This window comes from Cygnus olor, chromosome 1 (assembly GCF_009769625.2).
Source record: "Cygnus olor isolate bCygOlo1 chromosome 1, bCygOlo1.pri.v2, whole genome shotgun sequence".
NCBI lineage: Eukaryota > Metazoa > Chordata > Aves > Anseriformes > Anatidae > Cygnus > Cygnus olor.
In genome coordinates this window covers 55,032,859-55,058,991 of record NC_049169.1, presented here as the reverse complement: position 1 = coordinate 55,058,991, position 26,133 = coordinate 55,032,859, and the positions used below count along the sequence as shown (strand labels likewise).

The following is a 26,133-nucleotide window of genomic DNA, read 5'->3' as shown; positions in this document are numbered from 1 at the left end:
TTTTCCAGGAATTGGGATCAAACTCGTTCTGGGAACTCAGGGAGAGAGGTTGGGCCGCGAGGCAGCGCTCCCTGCTCGCGGGCCGAGGAAGGAAGAAATGACAGATGCTGGCATCACTTTATCATTTTCTACTTTATTACTTCAAATTAACAACCACGATAAAGCTCAAAAAAGTCCAATATTTACACAGGAAAAAAGTACAAAATCCCCCCCAAAGTTCTTCAGGTTTTTTTTTTGTTTCTTTTTTTAAATTACAAAGTAATAAAAAGTTTTGCTCTTTAATTAAAAAAAAAAAAAAGAGAAGAGAGACAGTAAGAAGGGTAAATAAATTAGGAAAAAAAACAAGGGAGGAAAAAAAACAAAGTGTTAAATAGAAAGGATAAAAACAAACAAACAAAAAGACTAACCCCACCCTCCCCGCCCTGCCAACAACCCATCGGCTCCACACTCCAGTGACAGTGTGTCTGCTACAGGCCATAGGTCGCAGTGGTGATCCTTGTGTTTCAAAGCCCCAAGCGGCACCAAGCAGCTTGAGGATTCCTAAATTAAATTTAAAAACAACTAAAGTGGGGGGGGGGGAGAGGGAAGGAAGGGGGAGAGGGCAGGAAGGGGTTGTGCACATACGGTGGATCTTACTTGGGGTTGCAAGAGGGAAGGAGAGAGCAAGAGGCACCGCTCCAAACGAACACCACACTCTCCAGTTTCTGCGTACCCCTCTCTTCTCGAGTCCCACGCTCTCTCCGCGGGAATTTAAAACAAGTTTTAATTAAAATACAAAAAAAAAAATAGAAAAACACACACAGCCAGACGAAAAAAAAATAAAGACAGACCCCGCTGCAGGATGGGAGGTGGGTTCTCATCTCCCGGTACGCCAGCTCCTGCCTCCCCATCCTCCATGTGGCCGGGTGCCCCTACGCCGAGACCCCTCGGCGCGTGAGGACCGCTCAGAGCGGGGAAGGCTGGCGCTCCCCGACAGCCCAAAAAAGACGCAGAGAAGCCACCCAAGGAAAGGAAGCCCGAGTCAACGATGAGGCCCGTTGCCACAATTCCCCTCACAGCTTAAAATTAATTTAATGCTTGAGAAAATAAATTCTGTTATAATAATAAAAAAAAAAATCAGACTTCCACCATCCAGCGTGGCTGGGATCTGATTCCTCCCAGCCCACCAGGCGCCTGCAGAGAACAAAACAAAGAGAGCAAACAAAGCCCCCCACCCCCTGCCCTCGGAGAAAAAGGAGAGCAAAGTTAAAACGTATATGGCTAGAAACCATATGACTTGAAAACGATTAAAAAAAATAATAAAGCAGAAGATACCTAAAGGGGAAGGGGGGGAAAAAAAAAAAAAGAAAACCAGGAGCAGATAAATCAGGAGAGGGTACGGGGTAGGCAACAGTAGGGCCCGGGGGGGCAGCGGAGGTGTTTCTGCACGGCTCCCGCGTCATCAGCTCCTCGGAGGTGCTCGCGCTGGGGGACGCAGGCGGCCCTCTCGGAAATGGCTTGCGCCAGCACGGGGGCACAGCTCGACTCCTCGTCGTTGGCAAAAAGAAAAAAATCGTTCATTTCTTGTGTTTTTTTTTGTATGATTCTTTTTTTTTTTTTTTACTTTTTTGTTTGGTTTTTTTTTTTTTGGATTTTTTGTTTTTTAAAAGAAAAATACAGTGAAGACACTAGAGAGATTTAAAAAAAAAAAGAGAGAAAAAGGAAGACAAAGTTAGGAGAAAAGGCTCTTCCCAGCAATTCCAATACCAACTGAAGCATAACAAACCAAATCACCTTCTACAGCCCTGCCACCCCTCAGAGTTACCCTGTCCAGTCAGAACAGACTAGCTGTGCAAAGTTTCACACTCTAATACATGCTCAGCACCCTCCTCCCCACCACCATCACACTGCCAGAAAAGCATTCATTAGGAACTAACAAAATGGCTCCCCAGCCCAGCACCTTCTCCACCCTCCCTACCCTCCAGGAGAAATGGAAGCTACTTTTACGCCCAAGATAATTCATCCCCGAGGCTTTGGCAGCAAACCTTACACTTCCTTCTGAAGCCAAAAAAAATCTCATTTTAATTTAATTCATTAAATTACAGTAAGATGAAGGGAAAAGGATATGGCCCCAGTCCCCCACAGTAACTTCAAGGCTTTAACTTAATTCCTAGTGCCAGCAATTCCCTCCTTGTGGGATCCCAGGCATGAGGACAGGCTCACCTAAGCAAACACTGGTCCAGTGGCGATTGCTCCTCACTTCCCAAGGTGATCAAATGGCACACTTGTCTGCAAAAGAAGAGAAAGAGTATGTAAGGGATGGAGGAAGAAAAAGGCAAGAAGGACACAAAAACAGAGGGCCTGCGCTTTTCTCTCCGGATATCATCCCTCCCAAGGGTTTACTGTTCCACTTCTCCAAACCACTGTGGTCTGGAAGACAACCAGGTGAAGGCTTACTCTGAGCAAAGCAGAGCTAACACCGTACTGAGCATGGCCTGCAGAAAAAGCACAACTGAAGACCAAAGCCATAACCTGGCACCACTCCCCTCAGCGCGCTGCAGAAGCTTCAGGCGTTGTGCTCACGTCAGCTCCAGCGAGTCGACCAAAAACTGCCTGCAGGGCCCTCGGTCTTTGTTAACACCCAGGCCAAGGCCACGTACATCACAGCGGGGGCTCACCTGTGACGCTGAAATCCGTGACACTTCTTGCCGCCCTGTGAGGTCGGATGAGGAGACGTTGGCAGGAGCTCCTCGGTGTAACCTCATGCTGACCTTCCGCTCCCTGTCCACTCTGGAGATTGCTCTGGGGGACGTGTTTCCTGTTGGGGCAGAGAAACGCGAGACGACAACGTCAGCCTAGTTCCAGCATCCAGTCGATAAACAGGGGCAGCTCCCCCATCCCACTCACCAGACTGCTGGATTCGGGAGGTGGGGGTGGAGGCCATGGGCTCTGTGACATTGCGAAGGCGGTTGGCAGTGGCTCCAGCAGGTGGGCCAGGGGCCAGTGCTCGTGTGGCTGAACCCCGCAGCTGCCCCATCCTCTCTTCTCGCTCATGCTCTCGCCGCTCCCGATCCATGTCTTCGGGGTTTCGGGCTGCTCCCTGGGGCAGAGAGAGAAAACCAAAATGTGGCAGTCAGGCAGGGGAGACAGTAGCAGCAGACAGAAGATTCAGGGTACTTGACCACAAGAAGAAAGGAAAGCTTCATCCCCAAAACAAGCTTGCCCCACCATCTTCCACTCCACCCAGAGGGGCTTCATTCTCTCCCATGGAGAAATGGGGAAGAAAGCACGTGGTAGTATAGCTGCTTTTGCAATCTACTTCTGTCCCATCTCCAGCTGTAGTTCTCTCCTGAAAGGTTACTTCTACCTACATACAGCGTGAGATCTATCTACTGATACACACGCTGCATCAGACATACTGACAGAACGGTAGCTGTACCCCTCAGCACCACAGAACAGCTGTACCTCTTTTTACGCTACCTGGCCCCCTTTCTCAAGTTGCTCGCTAGGCTTAAGTACACATGACAGGCAGTCTCTGACTTTCCTCCCTCATATCCATGCCACAAGTCAGCCCATGCTCCTCCAGCCTTTTCCCCCCACACACTCACAAATTTAAGCATGTTCCAGTCAAAGACGTAGTCGTAGGAGAAGCCCTGGCGGTGGAAGAGGTTGCGGAAGAGCTGCCGCAGGTACGAGTAGTCGGGTTTGTCATCAAACCTCAGCGAGCGGCAGAAGTTGAGGTATGTCGAGAACTCAGCTGGAAAGAGCAGAGAACAGTTGCTTGTTAGACACCGTTTGTTCCCCCAGCCCCACTGGGGATCTACCACAACCTTTCAGCAGCAGCGTGCTGGACCAGGAGAGTGCAAACACGGAGCTGGGTAAGGAGGAAAACAGAGCCTGAGGGCTGCAGTGCTCCGGCCACAGAGAAGATCCCATCCGTATTTTTACTGGAGGCAATGCTCACGCATCCCTCTCTTCTGGCTGCTTCTTCAAGCAAGAGGCAGCAAGTCACTGTGTCTGCTGAATGTGAGGAACCCAGGCCTACGTGGTGTAAAGATGACCAATGCAGTTCAGAGAGTGGCAGGGACATAATCTGTGCAAGGGGAGCTGTACTCAGCTCAGGCCAGAGGTCCTCCTTAGTCCAGCGGCCAGAAGTAGACAGCTACAAAAAAGGAAGACCAGAGCAAGCACGTCTGACACTTCTATTGACATTAGCCCAACTTCCACCTATTTTCAGCTCAGGGACTTCCTGATCTGGACATGGTTTCTAATTATTTAATAACCCTCCATGGATCTCTCTTCCACACAGTTGTCCAGCCTCTCCTTGAACTCCTGTAAGCTTTAAGCATCCACAACATCTTCTGGAAAGGAAGGAGTTCCACAGGTCTACTACTGGCTGTGTGAAGAACTGTATCATTTTGTTTTGAAGCTGGCAGGAGCCAGATTTATTTGGTGGCCTCAGTCCTTGTACTGGACAAGAAGTCCACTCCCATCCAAACTTCTGGAGGCACAGAGGGAGTGCAGACTTCTATCATCTCCCTTCTAACCGTATCTCCTTTCTGGATTCCAGCCCACTCACTTGCTGCATGTATGGAAGTCACCTCACTGCTGATCACACCTTTGGTCCCTTCCTGGGCCTTTTCCAGTTCTACCGCACCCTTTCTGAAATAAAGGGAAGGACCAGAGCCGCACAAGGCACATACGGTGTGAGTGGGCCACGGGTTTATATGTATTGTTTGTGCTTTTTTGTTTTCTAGCAATTCCCAACACCTGACTGACTTTCCTCAGTAGCCACTCAGTGCGAAGCTGATGCTTTCACAGAACCACTTATTGTAGCTGAAGCAGCTCCCTGCCGAGCGGCACCTGTCACCTCAGAGCCTACTGCTTTATACATGCCATGAGGACTTCTATTCTCCCCCCACATACAGGGCTCCACATTTGTCTACAAAGGATGGCATTTGCCACTCCGCTGCCTGGTTATTTCTGGGATTCATCATGGTCAGCCCTAATTCCTATCAACCAGAATAGCTCGGGATCATCTGCACACCTTCTCACCTCACTGCCCATCCCCTTTCCAGATTGTTTCTGAGGTTCTCAGAGATCCTTCCCAGGACCCTCACGCCCTTACTAAAACAAGGCTCATCCCTCCACTAAAACACCTAAGTTTCTCACTTCTGAGCCAGAACTGTGTCATCACGGGTCCCTTTTGCTTCTCTTCACTGGTGTCAGCAGCACATCCGGGTCTGGGCTTACCAGGCCATGCCCTTCAGTACCCAAGACTCCAGGGAGTTTCAGCAGAAGAGCAAGCCATGCACCAGACAAGACAGCCATCGAGATCAGAGCACTTACAAGGGTACCCTTTGCAGAGCACCTCAATGGGCGTTGACATCTTTTTCTCGCTGATCCTCTCGTACTTTTGGCGCTTGGTGGCAGCCTTGAGGCCCTGCCAGGGCAGCGAGCCCAGGTTGAAATACATGAGCACGTAGCCCAGGCTCTCCAGGTCATCGCGGCGGCTTTGTTCTGTGGGAAGAAGTTACACGGGGCAAGGAGTGAGTGGCAACTAGAACTGCTTTGGCAATCGCACAGGTTTGGAGGTGAACACAGAATCCAAGAAACAACATCTCTCTCTTCTTTGTTGCGTCTGTAGGGATAGACAAACTCACAGAAGAAATTCCAGTACGAATTCCTGCAGGGGTGTTCATACTGCAGTTACAGCACTCCTCTCCCCACACAGCACAATCCACTCATAAACGGGTAATTACTCTGACTACCTCCTTCCTCCCTTGGAGAAGCCTTAATTCACAAGAGAATCCAACATCAAGAAGTGCTGCAGCAGCTCTGCCGGCTTCCTCTTCCCTGTCACAGAGGAAGGGCACTTCCACTCCTCCACCCAGGAGGATACCTAACCCAGGGATTAGTCATGGCAGAGACTGTCACGGAAAGACAAAGCTCACAGAAGCAAGCCCCGAACTACCCTTTCAAACACATCTTCCAGCTAATCTGCTGATATTCTTTGAACAGGGCAAAAAGAAGGAACTAGTGACCCCTTCTCGAGATAAACAACTGTGCTCATAGTTTAGAGAAGCCCAACAGGTAATATTGTTAGGTAATACTGTGCAGAGACGGATTGGTGGCATTCTTCACGAGGAAGAGGAAAAAAGGCGTATTTTGAACCAAAAGGTTCCCCTCCAAATGGGAATGACTGTGTAACTGGCACCACCAACAATGCTACTTGGGGCAAAGACTGCCCTTAATAGGTCATTATAAAGGCCCGCTTTTAGATGTGTATTTATAAAACACAAAGCTTTGTTTCCCAAGCAAAAACATTTCACATTGAACTTTTTCCTCTGGCATCACCAAGCCATTTTGAGCAAACTAGTGACTTAAGATGCTGTTGACACAGAAGCTCAGCGACTTGGACAGGTTAACTTGTGAAACTTCCCTCAGCTCCCCCAGCGCAAGTACGAATTCATCTACATATCTTGCCAAGAAGCTCTTGCCCCTGTTGCCCTACTTCCCTCCCAAATACAAAACACTTTGGAGGAAGTATTTTGCATCTTCAGGAGAACAACTTAAATAGATAAGATGCAAAATATGGCTTGATGGAGAACACAGGGGAAGAAGAAAGACTAACGAGGTTCATCCAGGACATTCACCTACTACTACAGCACATCTTGCTGGATTCAGTGCCGTGTCCTGAAAGTTGCTGCAGACTACGTATTAGTCTGTGGGTTCAGTGTCAGCTACTTGCTGCCACCTGCCCCATCCGAAGGCCAGTGCAGTGTTGCAGGCACCCCTCACTCTGCCAGCCTACCTGAGCCGCTGCCTAAAGCCTGTAGCAGGTCGCAGACCCCGATGACCAGATGTACCCGCACACGCTGCGGGTCTTTCTTCTCCTGCATCCATCCCTCTCAACCTCTTCGTGCTTTTGAGGACTAGGGTGCTTGGCAAATTAAGATATATTAGGGGAAGGGGAAGAAAATAAGAAAAAAGACTGTGGTTGCAGAAGAAAAGGAGGGGCTCATCACTTCAGGACTGAGAGGAGGTGGCATAAAAATGTTACGGCCCAAGTGCAGGAAAAGAAGCCCCACTGATCCCCAAACTGTCTTACTTTGAGCATGCAGGAATAACTGCACCACTGCAAGTTGCCCACTTTAGAGGGGCTAATGCTTCCTGATCTCATCAGGCTGCTGCCAAAGATAACTACAGGGCTGGCTGTCAGACGCTCAGATGCTATGAGGGAAGCAGAGGAAGGAAAGACACCGTTTTGCATTTGGCTGAAGGCTGGGTTGCATATACTCTGAGGACTGCGATTACACACCTCACATATCAAATAAATTAAACTATACCGTATTTGATAACAACCTACATCCTGACTGAGACGGGAAGCCTGTGGAAGTGGAGCCAGAATACGCATCCAGGGCCTGAAAGCACAGGTGCTGAGGGCAACCCGGATTCTGCAATTTGCCAGCCCTCAACTTATCCATGGTGTAGCTCTAACAGCCTGTAATTGTTGGTTCCCTGTCTGGAGCGTAGGGGTAGTCCTTAGAGTAGGGATAGACAGGGCAGGAACCAGAGAAACCTACTGGGCAGAGGGTTAAGATGACCCAGGTCAGTGGGGGATGCTGCAAGGCCTTACTGGAGGCAAGGAACTGCGTCACAAAACCAAACCGGGTGGCTCACGAGTACACCAGACACATACCCAGTGCCTTAACGAGCAACACGATAGAGGAAAAGTAACTCTAAGGAGGTTATCCAATTACTAAAACGTGGAACGATAAATGCCTTGCTGTGTGGTATCCCTGAAGTGGGATTTCTCAGGTACATCTGGTCATTGTAGCCCACTTAAACAATTTCAGCGAGATTCAAATCTGTGAGGAGCCCGGAGCACCGACATGATGGGTCATGGCTGTCAAGCTACCTTAATTATAGTACAGACCTCAAACACCGTAGGTTTCTTTCACCTCTAGCCCCAGCTGAAAGATCCTTGATTAAACTTTGGGTGATGGTGAAGAAGAAAAGAGTTCCTAAATCCCATTTATCTATTTAATTTGCAGAGTTACACATTCCTAAGCTATCTCCAGTTGTTTGTTTCTTTTTTTTTTTAAAACCTGATCTTGTATACCAACAGCCACAGAATTGTAGGTAACATTAGACAGCCAAAATGGAGTAATTAATTAGAGTTAGGAAAAAAAACTTCACCTCTATGAACCAGAGAAGTGTTATTTAACATCACTACTTTTCAATTTTAGAAGCTCGACAATCGTTGAGTAACTCTCAAAGTATCGCTGAGAAGCGGGTCAAAAATCTCACTCTACAGATTGAGAAGAGAGAAAGAAACACGAGTGAAGTGAATGCGTGCGCAGAGCGAGCCAGTTCAGAAGCAGGATTACAGTCGTGACCTGCGTCTAACCTGCAACGCCACATCACACTTCCTCTCTCCATTTTAGTTCTCAGCTCTCCTACAACAGACGGGGAACTGCTACTTCTGTAACACGCTGCTCCTCACTCAAACACCCTTCCAACACAAAACATGAGGTTGCCTTCCCACACAGCCCAGCACGGCCTCTCAAATCCAACCCACTCTGCAAGCGATCTCCCCCGTGCTTAGGAGCGGCGCGGAGATGCGGTGCCAGTTTCTTCCCACTCCCAGGGAGTTCCCAGCCCACACCGTAGCTCCCTTTGCACCGCGGGGTCCTCAGAGGGAGCTGAGTCAGGGGTGAGCGGCAGGAAGGTGAGTTACCTGGTGGAGACACGCTTGGGCAAAGACAAGAGAACGAGGACTGTTTGCCTCGGATGCCAGGTTCATGCCAAAACTAGTTTCTGTGCTGCTCGAAGCACCTCCCGGTCCCCCAGCATGGTGCTTCCCTCCCACCCCAAGCAATGCTGTCCCCACGCTGGGCTCCCTAAATAAAAAACAGCTCTCTTCGCTAGAGCCGGCCAGGCTACGAGCAGTCTTACCCAGGCAATGCTTTCCTGATTACGCACTCAGACCTGACTCTGCACATTCTGGGACTACGCTTCCCCTTTCTCTCCCCGCCGTGTGATGACAGCCTTTAAAAGCGCACAGAAATCTGAAATGGGTGGCAGGAAGCGGGATCAGCAGAAGACCTTTATGATCAGCGCAGCCTGCGCCGATGCCGTCCTCGGGACGGGTTTGGGGAGGAACCGTCCCCCACCCCCGGCCTCCTGTTATCCAGACAGAGCCCACCAGGCCTCCCCCAGCGCTGTCTCCTGGGCACCCCTGGGCATCTATTTCAGACTTCACAAGCTCCAGAGGGTGCAGGGGACTCTCATCCCCAGAGCATGTGAAAATTGACTGGAATGCGTGAACCAAAGCCTGCACAGTCCACGGCCTCCCCCAACGGCAAGTCTCCAGCTGTGGAAGCCTTCCCCGATCTCGCCTCCTACTTTTTCCCCCGGTCACTGGGAAAAGAATGTGTTTCCTCCAGACATCGGAATGCCCAACCCTTAGCTTGCACATTCAAATAAAGGCATTTATTCATTTGCTATTCCCGTCACACGAGTACCCCAGCACCTGGTTCCTTCCCTCTCCCTAAACTGCATTAATGCAGCACTAAGACAGAGAATTTAGTATCTGAAAAGTCAAAAAATTCAGAGCGACTGTTCCCATGGCGATGCTGCTAACTCACAAACACGTCTGTCATTTACCCCGTGCTAAGGTCTTGAGGAAGAGGAACTCCGGCTGCCACCCTGCCACCCCCAGCGCCTCTCCTCCAGGCAGGTCAGCTCCCCCGAATCACAGAGAGGTGACATATCTGCAGCGTGGAGACAACGTGCCCGAGACCTGCTGCACCGAGTAACTCACACCCAGCATTTGAGAAGCAAAGGGCAGGAAGAGAGCAAGTGACTGTTGCGCTCAGATTGACGGCATATGCAATTTGCCCTTGGATTAGTGCTCAGATGTTTGCTCATCCTGACCCACGAGCCAAGCACCAGTAGCAAAGGGCTAAGTTAGGGGTCGGGTGAATAATAAAGTCGTTCAAGAACAAACAACCCACACCCACAACCAGACAGCTAGCCTCTCACGCTCAGTTCAGACAGGGCAGGCACACGCAGAAGAATCGACAGACATAGCAGTAAGAATTATTTTGTGCATGTCTCCTTGTGGCAGTTACCATGGCTGTGGAAATCTTGACCGAGAATTCAATGGAAAGCCAGTTATATATAAGCAGGTCAAGCCAAAATACAGAAGACCAACCCGGGGAGCACCACAAGAACTATTTTTACTACACGAAAGAAGTCGGGAGGTCACAGTCCACTCAACACACAGCAGTCCCTGTTTCAATATAAATAAAGTCGTTTCGGTGTACAACCATACAGTAGGAAGCACGGAGGACAGGGAGAAACTGCTTTTTCCGCAGGTCAAGTGTTGGCTCTAGACTTTTGAGAAAACATCTGCAGGAGGGGAGAAGCAAAAGCTTTCCCTGGGAATATGAGGACATGAAGTCTTGTGGAAGCTGTTAGTGTAAAATATCGGAATTCTTTGCTAGGATTTTCAAATTCCCAGATTATACATTGAAGAAGGTCTCCCAAATGCACACTGAACTGCGTTCCTGAATCTCCTGGCAAGGCAGTTTCGGTGCTTCTGCTGCTCAGATGCGCCAGGCAGTAGCAGAACATCAGCCTGTTCAGAACAAACCCTGTGGCAAATACGAAACTCTCACAGCAGGGACAAAGAGGTCACACAAAAAAGTACCCAGTGAGGGAATGGGAGAAAAAACTGCGAGAGGTTTTCACCTCTGTTCCTCACAGCAACCAGGTGTTATGCATCGGGGCTCGTTCCCTGGACAAGAGCTTGGGTGACTTCAGGAGGTTTAAGTGCCCTGTGGATTACCCTGTGCAGTGTGTCTACAGAGCCTGTCACCGGTATAAGACGCGGCTGAACTCCCAGCACTCTTTCCCAGCCCAGCTTTATCACCACTGTAGTAGCCTTAAATGCTCAGGGCAGAGCCCTGTCTCCCTAGAGCTGCCTCATATTCTCCCTCAGAGGTGAATGGGAGAGTGTTGTTAAAACACCCACGCATTTTAAAGGCCTGTGAAAGCCAACCCTCATTATCACAAAACCTGGATATTTGTGCCAAAGGAAACCTCCCCTCATTTCAGCTTCTTCTGCATTTCCAGCACGTTGCTGTCCCCATCCCTCAGGGGTGGCTAACAGGAGTATCACCACCTGCATCCTCCTGACAGCTACAAACTCATCACTGATGCAGGCACTAAGGAGTCATCAAGAGAGGTTCCAGTTGCACATATCCCTAAAGGCTTAGCATCTGCCAATGCCTCCTTACACATCTACCAGCCTGCAAAAATGGCGCAAGGCAGAGTTAGAAGCAGTGAACTCAAGGGGGTCACAGCCTCACTGCTTGAAATAGGGCCCTGCAGTACTAAGCAGTGCACAAGCACATACCAGCAGACAATTTCTGCTTTCTGGAGCTCAGAGGGATGCAGAAGGCAGGAAAGGTGACACAGGCATAACAACTAAGTTATTTGCCCACCACCCGCACGCAGGCCAGCAGCAGAGCCAGGCACAGGACCCAGCTGCGAGTGACTCAAACCCTGGAGGTGGCTTTGCAACCTTCAGGAGAACACCTGCTGCCCCCCCGGCACCAGACACACGCTGTGGCCCGTGGAAAGCCCCACTGAGGAGCAACAGCAGGCTCACCGATTCCCAGGTGGGTGTTGATAGAGGCGTAACGGGCCGTGCCGGTCAGGTTCTTGTTTTCCCGGTAAGGGATGTGCTGGTGGGTCCGGGCGTCTCGGTACTTCTTGGCCAAGCCAAAATCGATGATGTATACTAAGTTGCCTTTTTTGCCAAGCCCCATAAGGAAATTGTCTGGCTTCACGTCCCGGTGGATGAAGTTCTTGGAATGGATGTACTCAATACGGCTAATCTGGGAGGGGGAAAAATAAAATAAAAGTGAGAAGTGGAAAGAAAGCTCATCATAGCTGCATCCGTTATAAAGATACCATACCCTGTCAGAGCAGGAAAAGGGACAGAGAACATCAGAGATGGCAGCCAAGCAAAAGACAGCCCTTCCCACCCTCTGGAGGCAGTGGGATCTGGAGATGGAATTCGACCCTGCACACCAGCACAGTCCTCAGCCTGGGGAGGTCACCACTAGCACCACAAGGAAGGAATGGAAGAGACTTTGCACGGACCAAAACTCTGAGCTTCAGGGTTGACACCAGTCGGCTTTCAAACTAAGCCAGGTTGGAAAAGGAGAGGGTCCAGAACAGCTAAGGATCCTAAGCCCAGGGCAGGCGCAGTTTACTCAAGGTGGGTAGCAATACCAGTTGCTTATCATGCCAGTAAAAGTATCTACGCATGCAACACTAACAGAGGGTGAGCAAAAGAGGAAGGAAGGAGGGCTAGAGATTAGAAGAAGTCAGCAGTGCCTAGGTTCCAGGCCTCCAGCTTCATCAAGAAAGAAAAACCTGGCAGCCACTTGCTGCTAAATGCAAAAGCCTGGGGTACGGCATTTCTTGAGCACAGTGGATGGGGAAAAAGATAAAAGAGGCATGGAAAAGGAGAGTAGGCACAAATGCTTCAGAGGAAACTCACCATCTGGTCTGCTAGGAGCAGAACTGTCTTGAGACTAAATTTGCGGGAACAGAAGTTGAAGAGATCTTCCAGGCTCGGCCCCAAGAGCTCCATCACCATCACGTTATAGTCCCCCTCCGCTCCACACCACTTAATGGAGGGGATACCCACTGGGGAAACAGAAAGATTAAGCCCACAGAACAGAGGAAAACTGCTGCGTTCCCCGCTGAGAGGGTTCTATGCGATACCAAATCGTTTTCTTTCTGAGGCCCTCCAGAATAATTTCCTCCCTCAACCGCACCCCCAGCCCCATCCTTTCCTCCCCAGCTCACCTCCTCCTTGCATCATCTTGTAGAACTTGCTTTCGATGTGGAGCTGGGGATGCTTGGTTTTGACACATTCCAGTTTGATGGCCACCTCTTCACCGGTTGCAATATTGGCTCCTGCACAGAGACGAGGGTAAAATGAAGACTGAAGAGGCTTCCAGGGATGTTAACCGTTTTAACAAGGCCCTTACAGATGCCCAAAAATTTATTCTCTGCAACGCAAATGAGATTCGGCCACTTCCTACCAAGTTTCCAGCCCTGCCACGTGCAGAGACATGTCCAGAGGAAGGCACATGACTAGTAAGCCAGCTCTGCCCCTGCGGCTGGGCTAGAATAACAGTTCTACGACACAGTAAACTGCCTCGTTATCTCAACGAGTGCCAGACTTTGAGAGGACAGCCTGCATCAGCAGAAACAAAACTGAGTACAAGTTTTAGCTGTCCCTGAGCATACGCTCAGCCCCCTAAACCCAAGCCAGCTCCCAGGCAGGGATATGGAGTACATCTTCCCCAGAAAAATTACTGGTTACCTCAGGTACCAATGGGTTCAGGAGACACCGCTAGCATTCCCTGCTACCTCTGGTTTCTCTACAGCCCTGACCTGCTTGATGCAGACAATTCCCAAATCTCCAGCTTCTCCCTCTCCTGAGGGCTTTAATAATACCTTTATCTTTTGCCAACACAAAAACATTTGCTGCATCCAAAATTAGAAGCGCGAAGAAATAAACTGAGTCCGGAACTGAATTAAGCCACTCAGACGCCTTTTGTTGAAGGTATTGCTAGATGGTTTGTGGTGACACAAAAGCACCTCCCCGCGTGCTTCCTTCTAAAAAGGAGCGAGCTGCCAGCCACGAAAGCCAGCACTTTAGTCCCAAAGCGCACTGCCAAAGGAGGAACAGGCTGATCCTTCTCTAGTATTAGCGGGGAGGATTCCAGATGTTTCACATCATCCTAAAATGGAAAGAATGAAGATCTGCCACAGGTCACGGGAATGACACTCAAGACTTGCTTCTCTCTCCCCCTTCCCGCGCCTGCCTCGCACACAAACAAGCCCTTCCTCGTATCAGGGACTATTAAAAGTTGCACTCGAACACAACTCAGATTACCAGCTGCTTGTGAACTCTCCCAAAGTAAACTGCTCCAGAACACGCATGGGGAACGTGAACTGGAGTCAGAGATGGTGTTTTGTAGGAAACCCACAGCACGCTTTGGTAGGTATGGTTAATTCGTGCCTCCCGATCCCTGTGTTAAGACTCTGAAAGTCTTAACAAAGAAGTCCACAAAGACAGACCTCTCTATCCATTCTCTTTCACACACTTCTTCCAGAACTAAGGACTAAAGAAAAAAAAAAGGGAACAGTTCACGCAACTAAATCCCTTCTCCCACTGGATCCTAAACGAGATCCACCTCCTGCTGAAGGGTTCAGGCACTGCTTGTACACAGAGTTAGCCAAGAGCTCCCTGCTAGCAAAAAGACGTCATCTAGATACTACAGTGTCAGGTCGAGACAGACAAGCTGCTAGGAATTTGAAAGAGAGGAACAAAAACGATCAGGGCCTAGAGGGATTGATTTACTAAGAAAGATTAAAAGAGCTAAATATGTAACATAGACAAGAGATACAACTAAGAAGGGTGGGGAAGAAGAATGGGACATGACAACAGTCTGCAAATATTTGAAGGCTGTAAACACCAAGGAGGGAGAGGAATTATTTAGGGTGCTCTGAGGGAGGGGAAGGAGGAGCAATGGAATGAATTTAATAAGGGTTTTTACTCAAGAGCCAGTCGAAGGGAAGGGGGAAAAGCCACTCCAATAGTTAGAGCTGTTTTTCCAAGGGTGACTTCTGGAAAAAAAAAAAATTGCTATTTTCCACTTAAAAACCTGCTGGCCAGCCAACCAAGCCTGTTATTTCCCTTCACTCCACTACAAGACCCTTCTTACAAAGATCAGGGAAAGAAGAGCAGTAAAAGGGGCTCAGATCACAGTAAGGACGTGGCCCTGGACTAGCGATGTACCTTTTAAATGGGTGTTCAACCATAGGGCCACATTCAGCATGGGAACACCCAGGATACCCAGAAAGACGAGCGCATTTCCTTCCTTTCTCTCTTTCCCCTGCCTTTGTGAAGATTTTCCTCCAAATCCTCCGCAGCGGCTCCCTTGTGCATCCCCTGGGGTTTTTTTCCCCCCTCTCCTAGCCCATCTGCTGACACACGAGAAACGATGACTCCTGTTGACTTCTGGCAGCGTTAGCATTTTCAACGAACCTTACCCCCAAAGCTGAAGAGCGGAAAGACGAACGCGTTCTCGTCTCCGCATCGCCACGTGTGTTTAGGAAGATGACAATGCATCCACTGACAAGGCTGCGTGCAGGCGGGGGGTGCCATCTGTGAGCACGTAAAGCGGCTACGGGGAAGGGGTGCCGGTGCGTGTGTGGAAGGGGGGCATCAGACATTATGAACGCTTAGATCCTGCAAAACGTGAGGGTGGCACTCAAGCGATCAGCGTGGCCACCAGCCCCACGCTCTCGATAGCCCAGACACAGGTGTCAGTCTCCGAGAGGAAGCACGATCCCCCGTGGCCTGCGACAGCAAAAGTAGGATGAATCAGGTGTGATAAGGGGCTGGTCTTTGCTGAGGGGGTCACGGACCTTCAGCCAGCCCCCCGCCCCTAATATCTTCAGGTTGCTCCCTCTATCATTTATTTTTGGGGGGGTAGAGATCTACTCAGACAGCGACTACCAGGAACCAGGAGGGAATCCTCTCTGATCCTTTGTTCCACGCTTTAACCACCATCTTTTTTTAAAGGCACAAATACAAAAGCAACAGTTCCTCGCTCCTTCCCCAGCCTGAAAAACCCCACGTTTCAGACGAACGCGGCAGAGCCTGCCTAGCTTCAGCCAGTCGAGAGACGTATGTAGGATCGGGGATAATTCCTAACATCCGCCCCCAGTCTCGCTCCGCTGTGGGGGCTGCACAAACGCGACTCATTCATCACGAGCTGTTTGAAATGGGGCCCCGGGGACAGAGGATGTCACCTGCCGAACAGGATCTGGTTTTAAGAGCGGCCTCGCCGCGCGTCTGATGCGGCAAACGCCACCCTCCTCCCGCACCGGGCGAGACAACGGGCGCCTTCCCCGCTCTCCCCACCGCCCCGCTCCCCTCCGGCCAGCTCCAAGAGGGAAGAAAGGAGGGCTGCGAGCAGATGGGGGAAGTCAGAGAGGGCGAGAGAGAGTTAACAGGCCAGGAAACAAAGGAAACGCGCTCCCCTCCCAGCGAGGAGGAGCTTGCAACCAGGAACTGTCCAAAGGCAGCGCCGTGTCCCGGCATGCTTTGTCTGCAGCGCGCTCCCTCCTTCCTCGCCCCCTCCGCTCACCCCAAGGGCTCCCCGGGTGGACCCCAGCCCCGGCCATCTGTACGAGTCCAGCAGTGCCGCCCTGACAAAGCAGCTCTTCTCCGAGATGGGTTTTGTTCCCGTGGTTGAGCCTTTTTGGAGGCAACCGGGCTAGCCAAGGCCTGCGGGCAGCCGCATCGCAGCCCCCATCCCCACGCCAACGCAGGGGGAACCCCCTCGGCACACCCACCCCTCGAGGTGGAGCACGAAAGCAAGACGTTGTTGTTTGAGCCCCAGCCTGAGATTCACAACAGTCCCCCCCTTTGTGTGCGCCCGTGTGGAAATTCAAGTTTCCTTCTGACAGGAAACCCAGAAACGAATCCCAAGGAGCAGAGCACGCAGCACCCGTCGGTTCCTGAGGCAGCAACACCCCAAAAGAGGGAGGCCGGGAATACACCACAGCCCGTGCTCGCCTTCAGACACAAAGCTCATCTCTCTCTGCTCCAGCTCCCCACCATGATCAAGAGAGAACCGGGAGCTGGATGTGGTGCCGGGGAGACGTCCCCACGAGTGCGCCCGCCTGTCGGCGGAGCAGGCGGCGAGAGGCCAGCGGGAGCCTCAGCGTCCTCCAGACGCACCGCCACAGACTACGAGCCTGATCCCTCCGGGCTGGGGAGTCACCCCGGCTCCAACAAGTCTCGCTATCGCTGCTTCAAAACAGGCTGGCTTGCACCTCAATGAGCATCACAAGGGCTTTGATACCGCGTTCGAGCGACTCGGCTGAACCCAGCCACCCTGTGCTCGCCACACCATGGCGCCGGAGCTTCCCCTGCCCCTCGTGTTGTTCGGTGACGGGCCAACCCCTTCGCCTGAGCCACTTTTCCATGCCCCCGTTGTGTGCATCTATAACCAGCTCTATGATGCAGAAATACAGCATCAGGCCTTTCCACTCAGTACCTCCCTCCTTTCTCCGCACGTATCCCAGATGTTCCGCAAGATCCTGACATCTTCCACTGCCTTAGAGGGGCTCTGGAAGGCTTCAAGCCCTAGCAGGAGTGGAAAAGGCTGTGTCTGGGCTAAGAAATCATCCCCCCTCGATCCCTAGCACCTGGGCATTACCCAGGCACCTGAGACACCGACCGGCTGAAGGGCCGCAGAGGAACAGGCTGCAGCAAAGGCAGCACACGGTGGAATTTGGATAAGGGATCCCTTATTTATCACCTTTGTTCATGCTCTGGATAAAGGTGGCAACAAAGCCCGTTACTGATGATTCCCACAGGATACTTAATCAAGGGGAGCTGCCAACACCAATCAAGAGAGAATAATAAAGCAAAAGAGAACTGGAGATAAAAGCCAGAGGTAGAAAACAGAAGGTGATTTACGAAACAGGGAGAGGTAACCTGAACTAGAGGCATTCACTGAAGGGAACTCGGGGAGGGACGGAGATGTTGCAGAACCTGGAAGAGACCTCGCACAATACAGCTGACAGCGCGTTAGGGCCAGCTCTGCAACGTGATACAGCGTGATGGTGGATGGGGGAAGCCAAGGAGACCCAAAGCGGTCTATGCAGAGGCACCAAGTTACAGATCACCTAAGGGTGGCCCTCCTGGGCCCAGCGCTGGAAACGCCACACCCAAAACGCTGTGGAGGCTCCAAGCTGCTCAGCAGATGGATAAACTGGGAAGAACTGAAAGAGCAGCAACAGTGAGGAGCAGTGGATGTAGTGGGAAACAAAACAGGGCTCCACCGAGCAAACAAACAGCCAAGGAGCATATGATAACCATCTGTAAGTACCCAAAGGGTGCAAACACCAGGAAGAGAGGGCAATCATTCTGCTGGCCTGCGGGACTGCAGCTTACAAGGTAATGGTGGGAACTGGACAAGAGGTGAAGCCAGCCCAGCCCTCACGAATGGCTCTTACGGGATAGTCTCGCCACTCCAGCCCCACATGGTTTGAGCCACTAACATCATCAGCGGGCAAAGCATCAGGGAACGCATCTACACGTCAGCGTGCTGGCTCGGAGGAACTTCTCCCCAAGTGCTGTGGTAACAGGAAACCCCAGAGTTTCACAGGCTCCGTCCACTGACCCCATGCAGCTCCCAGCTCAGGTCACTCCAGATGGTAACTCTAAATCCCACCCCACCCACTGCAGACCTATCAGATCTGGGTCCCAGGACTTTAACCAGGCCGGCCTCTCCGACCTGTTTTACACCTCCTTGTCTCAGGCCTCTCTCACAGGTGCCGGACCACCTCTTCCACTATCAACCTTCCCATCGCTTTACTCGTCTTACCCTGAAGGAAAGGCCATCTCCTCCCTTTCCACCACCCACTGACAGAGTTTACACCCACACACCCAAGCTCAGGAAAAGGAGGCGTGAGAGTTGGAGTAGGGTGGATGACAAATACACCCTCAGTAGTCCAAACCTAGATCAGTCTAATCAAACACCACTGTGTCTCCAGTATCTGTGAGGCAAGGTGGAGTTTATCCCACCCTCTATGCCAACAGAAGACCAGCAGCAACTGGAAGTATTCCTTGAAGCTTTTTTACCCCCCCACTTTCTCCACCACTTCCAACCTTAGATGGCACCTAAAAATATCAACAGGCAAACAAACCAAGAACAGCGATGCAACTGAGAGAAAACAACCTTGCAGGTGGAAGGACACAGAGACTCGCGCTCACCTAGATAAATGTCTCCAAACGAACCGCTGCCGATCTTTCTGCCCAGCCGGTATTTGTTCCCCACTCGAAGCTCCATGGTTCAGGCGTGCTGCGGAAAGAAGGGCGGAAGACACAGTCAGAGCAGAACCAGGAACTGAATCGCTACCCCGTGGAAGGCTACAGAGTAGGCCTCGCCGCTTCGCCCAGCACTCGCTCCAGAGGCTGGGTACAGCTTTTAAAGCTCGAAATGTTTCACCTTCTACACAGCCACTATCCTGACCGCCTGGATGTCCAGGAACAGCGGGAGCTAGAAACGCTGCAGGAACGTGACCCTTTCAAGAACATCACGGGAACGCAGAAAGATTGAACCTCATTTCCCACCATTTTGTTGAGACTTGGGGCAGGAAATCCCTTTAGAAAGGTGCTAGAGGGCGACCACTTCACACCACAAGGAGCAGCACCCTCCCCCTTCACGGCCACCTAAAATAACCAGCACCAGGTCACTTCTAGCACCAGAAACACCAGAAAGGGTGCTCCGTCCCGTGACAATGAGCTCCCTCTGGCCCAACACCACACCAGCACCACAATGGCAGAGCAGCCCCGTAACCAGGGGCTGCGAGAGGCAGACAGACAGACAGACTGCCAGGAGCAAGCACCTCCGCCGCCCCTGGGCTGGGGCTGGCGCAGGGGACAGGGAGGAGCCGTCGCGCAGAGCCGGGCGGTGGAGAGGCGTGCTGAGGAGGAACAACACCATTTGCTTATCTCCTCGCACCTCTGCTGATGGGATCGCAGCTGGCTGAGCCTCCCCACCTGTGCTACCCCCCCAGGTGAGCCAACTGCTTGTTTGTAGCAGCCGGGGCCTTCCCCCATCCTTGTGCCCGAGGGGATTAGCTAACCCTTTGACCTGCTGTACCCGGTTGCCTTCCCCAGGCTCAGCCTACTCACCTTCCAGAGAAAACCCACTAAGGTAGAAGGCCCACAGCCATGGAGCTTGTCCCCCATCCGACCTCAACCTGCAGCAAACACCTCTGGTCCAGCAGCTCCCCCATTAGCTGCCCCATTTCCCTCACCCCTTTCACGGCCACCAACTTGTCCTAGGAACCGCGGCTCTTCCCGAGGCAGCGAGCACGGCTCCTTTTAGAGGAATTCGCCACACTCCTGATTTATGCAATGCCACGTTATTAGCGTACAAAACGCAGACACAGAGTCTGTTGGGGACAGGAAAGGTGAGGAATGATTCATGTTTTCACAAGTAGGTGAGAGGAACTTTCCCTCGCTGCAGCCCGCTGGGAAGGAAGCATCACTGAGCGAAAGGGAGGAAGGGATGGCTCTGTGAGACGCATGCCCAAAAAAAATAATCCCAGCCATGGGATTCTGGGCACACCATAAACCCGGAGCTGCTCCTCCTGCCCCAGGAGATGGGATTACAGAAAGAGGAACAGACGAGCTGCAGGGACGTCCGCCCGGGGAAATAATCCTATCAAGGCATTCAGGGGACATTGTGAACCCTGAAAGCAGAGCTCTGCCACCAGAAACCACACACAAAAACACTGGGAGGTGGAGTCCCCTCACCTAGTATTTGCTTATGCATGTGGGTTTCTGCGCATCTGAAGACTACAAAACCCTGTGGCTATTTCTGACTTTCTTACTCCGAGGAATGTAGGCAGAGCCTTGGGAAGCGAACCAGGCGGCAGGCGTACCTGGGCGAGGGCGCAGCAAGCAGGCACGATTTGTATCCGCTGCCTGCTGTTCCGTATAACCACGTTAACGCACAGCCGAGGTGCTCGGCCTCCTACGCCAACGCCAAGATCAAAGGTCTGCGTCCCCAGGAACCCATCACGCCACCACCATGAAGACGGCTCTCCGGCCTCTGTCCTTTGTGGCCACCCGGAGCACTTCCAACCCGAGATGGGGCTGGCAACAGGTCCCAGTGGGGTCCCATCGCACCGGGGCACGGTGACACCGGTCCACAATGCCACAATCCCAAGCCTAAACATGGTCCCACCCTTCTGGGACAGCTGGGTTAAGAAGGGTTTCTCGCACAGCAGGGCAGCAGCCCTCCTAGCTGATTGAGCAACAGGCTCCAGAGGGGAATCTAAAAAAAAAAAAAAAAATGCTCCGGGGTGAGGGGGTGGAAGCGGGAAGCAGGATAATGGAGTGAAAAATCACAGTCACACAGCTGTCACCCTGCCTTATCTCCCCCCCAGCACGCACACAAGTGCGCCCGGAGAACCTGGGCGGCGATGATGGCCTGATGGGGACAGCGGGGATTCGATGGCCAGATAGGGACAGCGGGGATTTGATGGCCAGATAGGGACAGCGGGGATTCGTGGCGAGGGGGGCAGGCACCCCCAGCACCAACTGCTGCAGGAGTTCCAACATCCGCCACGTTCGCTGGCTGCCTCCCACTCCACACGCGCAACCCTACAGCTCCTGCCCTTACCTCACCTTCAGGTCTACTACCGCAAAGAGAAGAATGGGGGTTTTGCACCGAGGACTTACGTTCTAATATTTTAAAATTATATCACTCTATATATTATTTATAGATGCGGCAATCTCAGAAATCCACCCCCCAGCAGACTTTAACTCCCCTGCGCTGCCACCCTTCTTGCTGCGCTCTCCAGCCAAGGCAGCGCTCCCAGGGGCTGCAGGGCAATCATTTAGTTAAACCATTTAGTTTTCCACACGGGATTAACACGCATACAACCTTAAAGCAAGCGTGTGCTCTGCATGAGCGTTTGCATACGTTAATATCCACATTACCCAGACACCTACAACATACTACACAGCCTCAGAAAAGAAAAAAAAAAAAAAAAAATACTATGCAGCCGCCTGTGTCGGTCCACACACACGCACCATTTTGCACCAATCCCCTTTTATATAATATAAAATACCCACGTACGTGCACAAAGGCCATTATATAAACACACCACGGAGCCGATCGCACACCGGTGTGTCAGCAGCGACGCCGGGCGAAGGCACTGCCAACCATTTCAAAGGGGGAAGAGTTGTCTCGGCCCCACCTGAGGAGGTGGGGAGCGAGGCGGCGGGTACGTGGGCTACCAAAGGCCACACAAAACCAAACGAAGACAGCTGAGTTCAGCAGCTGCATCATGGAGGCTGCCGAGCCCAGCACCGCTCCGGCTTGAAGGGGAAGTGTGGAGAGTGGGGGTTGCTTTGCCCATAAAGGCTGTGCACGGCTTTTTTTTTTTTGTGTGTGTGTGTGTGTGTGTGTGCGCCAGTGTGAAGGGAATAAAGGAAGAGGCTGGCGACACGATCATCGGAACTGGCTTTAAAAAAAAAAAAAATGGAAAAAAAAAACGCATTCTGATTGAAATGCAAAACATCAAACACCCCCCCCCCCCTCACACTTACAAAAAGGAGAGGGTCTGGCAGCTGATAAGATGGGGGGGCAGAAAATAAAATTAAAAAAAAAAAAAACAGCCACCCAGCATCGAAGCCTACATTTTAGGAACAAACAGCCACAAACAAGAAAACGGGGTGGGGGGGGGGGGTTGAAATTAAATAAATCTTTCCCTTACACCCCCACCCCCTACAGGCAAAACACTCCGAAAGCCAGCCGTACCGGGGCTTTTATTTTTCCGGGTAGGCAACAACAACAACAAAAAAATAATAAATAAAGCAGCCACCCCCCGGGAAGGGGCAGCCAACTTCTCGGCACCCCCCCCCCCCCCCCCAACCGCCTGCCGGCCGCGGCCCCCCATTACCCCCTATCCCCCCAAAACCCCAAACCCCATTTCCCCCCCCGGCACAAAGGCGGTGTGTGTGTGGGGGGGGGGGGGGGCACATCCCAACGACCCCACTCGGGGACCCCCCAACCCCCCCCCATTTCCCATGCAGGGCCCCGGCAGCGGGGACCCCCCCCACACCCCCCGCCCGGCTCCCCCCTTCCCGGGGCGGAGGGGGAACGGGGGCGCCCCCCTCCCCGCACCCCCACAAAGGGGCTTTTGTCCCCGCTGCCCCCCGGCCCGGCGCATCGCGCCCTGCCCTCCCTCCCCTCCCCGCCCCTCCTTCCTTCCTCCCTTCCCTTCTTCCCTTCCCCTCCCTCCCTCCCTCCCCGGGCGCACACAAAGAGCCGGAGGGGCCGCCTTTCCCCCGGGGTTTGCGCCCCAAGATGGAGGCGGGCGCCCCCCATACCCACCCAGGCGGGAAGGGGGCCGTGTGGGGCTGCTGCTCCGCCGGCTGTCAGGGGGCCAGGCGGCCGCGGAGGGGAGGATGACGGAGGATTGGGGAGGGCTGGCGGCGGCCGTGCCCGGCTCGGTCCCTCCTTTCGCTCGGCGCGGCGCGGCGCTGCCTGCCGCCTCCCCGCCCGCTCGCCGTCCCCTCCAGCCGGCGTGTGCTCGGCACAGCCCGGCGCTCACCCAGTTTCCATTGAGCCCCGGAGCCAAACCCACTGATGTCACCCAGCGCAGCCCCGGCCCTCCTCCTCCTCCTCTCCTCCTCCTCTTCTCCTCCTCCTACCGCCCGCCGTTAAAGGCGCAACCGCCGTTCCCTCTGCCCCCCTCGCCCGGCACGGCCGCGGTCCCCGTCCCCTCAGCGCTGGGACATGGGGGACCTTTCCCCTCGGTGGCTCCCCGCTCTCCTTTCGGCCCTGAGGGGAACCAGAGGCCCGAGGCCGCCCGCTTCCCTCACACCGCCCGGCCTGCTTGGCTGGGAGTTAAAATGTCGTCGAGTTTTTAGTGGGGAGGCCGTGGGTGTGCGGCCCCGAGCCCTTGGGGACAGCCCTGAGGGTGGGCGTCACGGCCCCAACGGGTTCGGTTTGGCCAGCACCAGTGGGAGCAGGAGCCCCGTGCCCTGGTGTCACTGCACTGCCTTCACACCATCCGCATAACCCAAAATATTTTGCCCGTTCCTCTTTTCACTAGCCATCCTTCCCCTTCCAACCGCAGCTAATAGTAACCTGCTTGCTCCTCTCCCCTCAGGGGTGCTTCCAGCACCTTCCCCATGCCCTCTCCCCCTGCCTGTGGATGCTGTGGTGCCTGACTCAAAATTTCATCGCTGGACAAGGCCAGTGGGCACGGAGCAGGGCGATGCCAGCTCTGCCCCTCAGCACCGGTTGGCACAGCACGGCACAAGGCCGGGGCTGGGGTGGCGGCGGGGGCTTGAAGAAATCCCCAGTGGAGACACAGCCCTCGCGGGTGAAATCCGAATGCGTGTACGGACACTCCCGCTGCCTTTATTTTAATCATTTCGGGCTTAAAATAATAACTCTTTAATTAGAAGTGTTTCCTTAATTGAATTGTAATCAAGTTTTTAGTGCTGTTATCCGGACTATCCACGTGATCTAATAACACCCACCTTCTCTCCAACACTGCCTAGCTACACCTCGTCTTCTGGAGTGATTTGTACTGGGGAGCCCGGGCCAGGGGCTTCTGGTTTGGGGATGCCTGGAGCAGCCCATCGAGACCCCGTCTCCATCAGGGCTGTCCTATTCTCTTGGGAAGGTCCTCGGGCAGCCCCCGGTGCTCGCGCTGCAGTGCTGTGGGGGGAACCCATGGTGATGGGTCATGGGCTGAGTGTTGTAGAGACCCTGCCCCTCTCTGAGCACTAGGAGCGGTCGGAAAGGCACTCGCTGGCTGGTGTATCCAAGGGGGATTCATCTCAGTGCGAACCCAGCCAGCATCACCTCTGCCAGCCACTCCATTCCTGGGGTAGGAAGGGAGAAGAAGCACCAGAGCTGCCCCCTTCATTCGCGGTGTCACTGCTGGGTGGCCTCCCAGTCACCGTACATGATTTTCCATGACCAGGGAGCTGACTTCATAGCACCTAGCAAAACTCATGGGTAAACTGAAGCCCTCCCAAGGGAAAGCTGAGCTCCAGTGACCCGGCAGACCTCAGAGCGCTGCCAGGTCGCGTTTGGCAGCTCTGCCTGCTCTGCAGTGAGCAGATTCCTGTTTCATCTGCTATCCAGGGAGGGACGTGCTGCTTCAAAGACCAGAGCCGTGTCCTCACATGCTACGAAAGTGTGAGGAATGAGAGGAAGAGCAGAGAAAACTTTGAATCTGTGCTGATATTCTACCTCTACAAGGCCAGCAGAAGCAAGAAATCTGAAGTGAGAGCAAACTCCTGGGATTCAAGAGGAGGCAAACACACACAGCTTGATGCATCCAGCAGCACAAACCTCCTGGCAGCCCAAGAGTCCCTGAGGTGACTTCCCACTGGGACAGGGGCACCTCTGCTCATCTAACGCTGATAAACTCAGCGTAGATCTGGCAGCCTCCTGCGCTCGCTTACCCTGGGGCTGCAGCTCGGCTGCCCTCCTGCCCTTGGTGTAACGGAGGCACGGGGTTAGCAGTGTGTCACGAGGACCACAAGACTTACTTTATCACGCTCGAAATGCTATGCGAGGGCAGCGCTAACGCAGCACAATCCTCAAACCCGAAATGGGCCGAAATAGGAAGGATATGGATTACGGTCCAGGCTGTATAAGACCACATGCATTTCTTGTCCCGGGATCACTGCCCAGGCTGGCTGGTGATCATTTGAGGATCAGCTGTCTGGTATTCTGTTTTCTCCTTGTTGTTCAAAGCGTTAACTCACAGTTTATTAACTTCAGGATAGTCAGCCCCTACTCTAAAAACAATGATTAATGTTCACGGGGTCTTTTCACAGGACACACACTTTGATTTCTCAGTGCTTCCCAAATAATCAGGGATTTGCCTTCCCAATACTCACACCAAGCAAAAGAGCAGCATTTCAGAGAAGACCCAATGTTCCCCGAGGTAAGGTCAGAAGTAGCCTGCAATGTGGGGATGCCGATCTGAGCGGTGAGCCTTGCCAGAGCACTTTGCATTTTGTAGCCTTTTGTACAGTCAAGTCCCAATTCACACACAGCAGGGAGCAATGAATACTCCTGCAAATGAGACATCAGGATCCCAGGATAGCACGAGGCTAAAAACAAAGCAAAACGCCAAAATAAATAAAACATAGCTAATAGCTACCTCCAAAAAGGTTGCTGTGAGTGACTCGCTCAGCATCAGGTAGGAAATCCGCGGCGGGGCAGGGATCCAGGCCAGCACACAACCATCTCAGCAATGAGTCACTCCTTTTCCTTCACACTTTTGCAAAAAAAAAAAAAAAAAAAATTTACAAAATGATGCTGAGGCTCTGCAAGGAGGCTCCTGCATGACACAGTCCCGACTCATCCCAAGCACCGTCTAACCTGCGTGCGGCAGGTGTCCTGTGGAAAATAAATCTGTGGCCGTGTAATTAAAGAGTCTATCGTAACTCAAATGCACGAGGATGCTGAAGGGTAGCTG

General features: G+C 52.6%; 1 protein-coding gene across 2 annotated transcripts; it reads right to left on the bottom strand.

Moving 5' to 3' along the window:
• Window positions 1-117: 117 nt before the first annotated feature.
• CSNK1E (casein kinase 1 epsilon) lies at window positions 118-23,314 on the bottom strand. 2 transcript variants are annotated; one of them, XM_040544826.1, is made up of 11 exons: window positions 23,016-23,314; window positions 18,875-18,962; window positions 12,874-12,984; window positions 12,563-12,711; window positions 11,663-11,891; window positions 5,329-5,499; window positions 3,588-3,736; window positions 2,887-3,079; window positions 2,658-2,797; window positions 2,203-2,268; window positions 118-1,667 (listed from the first exon to the last, which is right to left on the bottom strand). In XM_040544826.1, exons 2-10 carry the CDS (start codon window positions 18,948-18,950, stop codon window positions 2,236-2,238), a joined length of 1,251 nt encoding a protein of 416 aa, XP_040400760.1. In that variant the 5' UTR covers window positions 18,951-18,962; window positions 23,016-23,314; the 3' UTR covers window positions 118-1,667; window positions 2,203-2,235. The 2 variants fall into 2 exon arrangements, with proteins under 2 accessions (XP_040400760.1, XP_040400761.1); XM_040544827.1 differs by having other exon boundaries at window positions 23,236-23,314.
• Between the last annotated feature and the right edge of the window lie 2,819 nt (window positions 23,315-26,133).

Bases quoted from the DNA above. Each gene is read 5' to 3' on its own strand.
- CSNK1E (XM_040544826.1), bottom strand. From the start codon at position 18,950: ATGGAGCTTCGAGTGGGGAACAAATACCGGCTGGGCAGAAAGATCGGC. The intron at 11,892-12,562 runs GTGAGTTTCCTC...TCCCCCTCCCAG, and splicing joins TGCTCCTAGCAGACCAGATG to ATTAGCCGTATTGAGTACAT. The intron at 2,798-2,886 runs GTGAGTGGGATG...CTGCCCCAACAG, and splicing joins CTCCCGAATCCAGCAGTCTG to GAAACACGTCCCCCAGAGCA.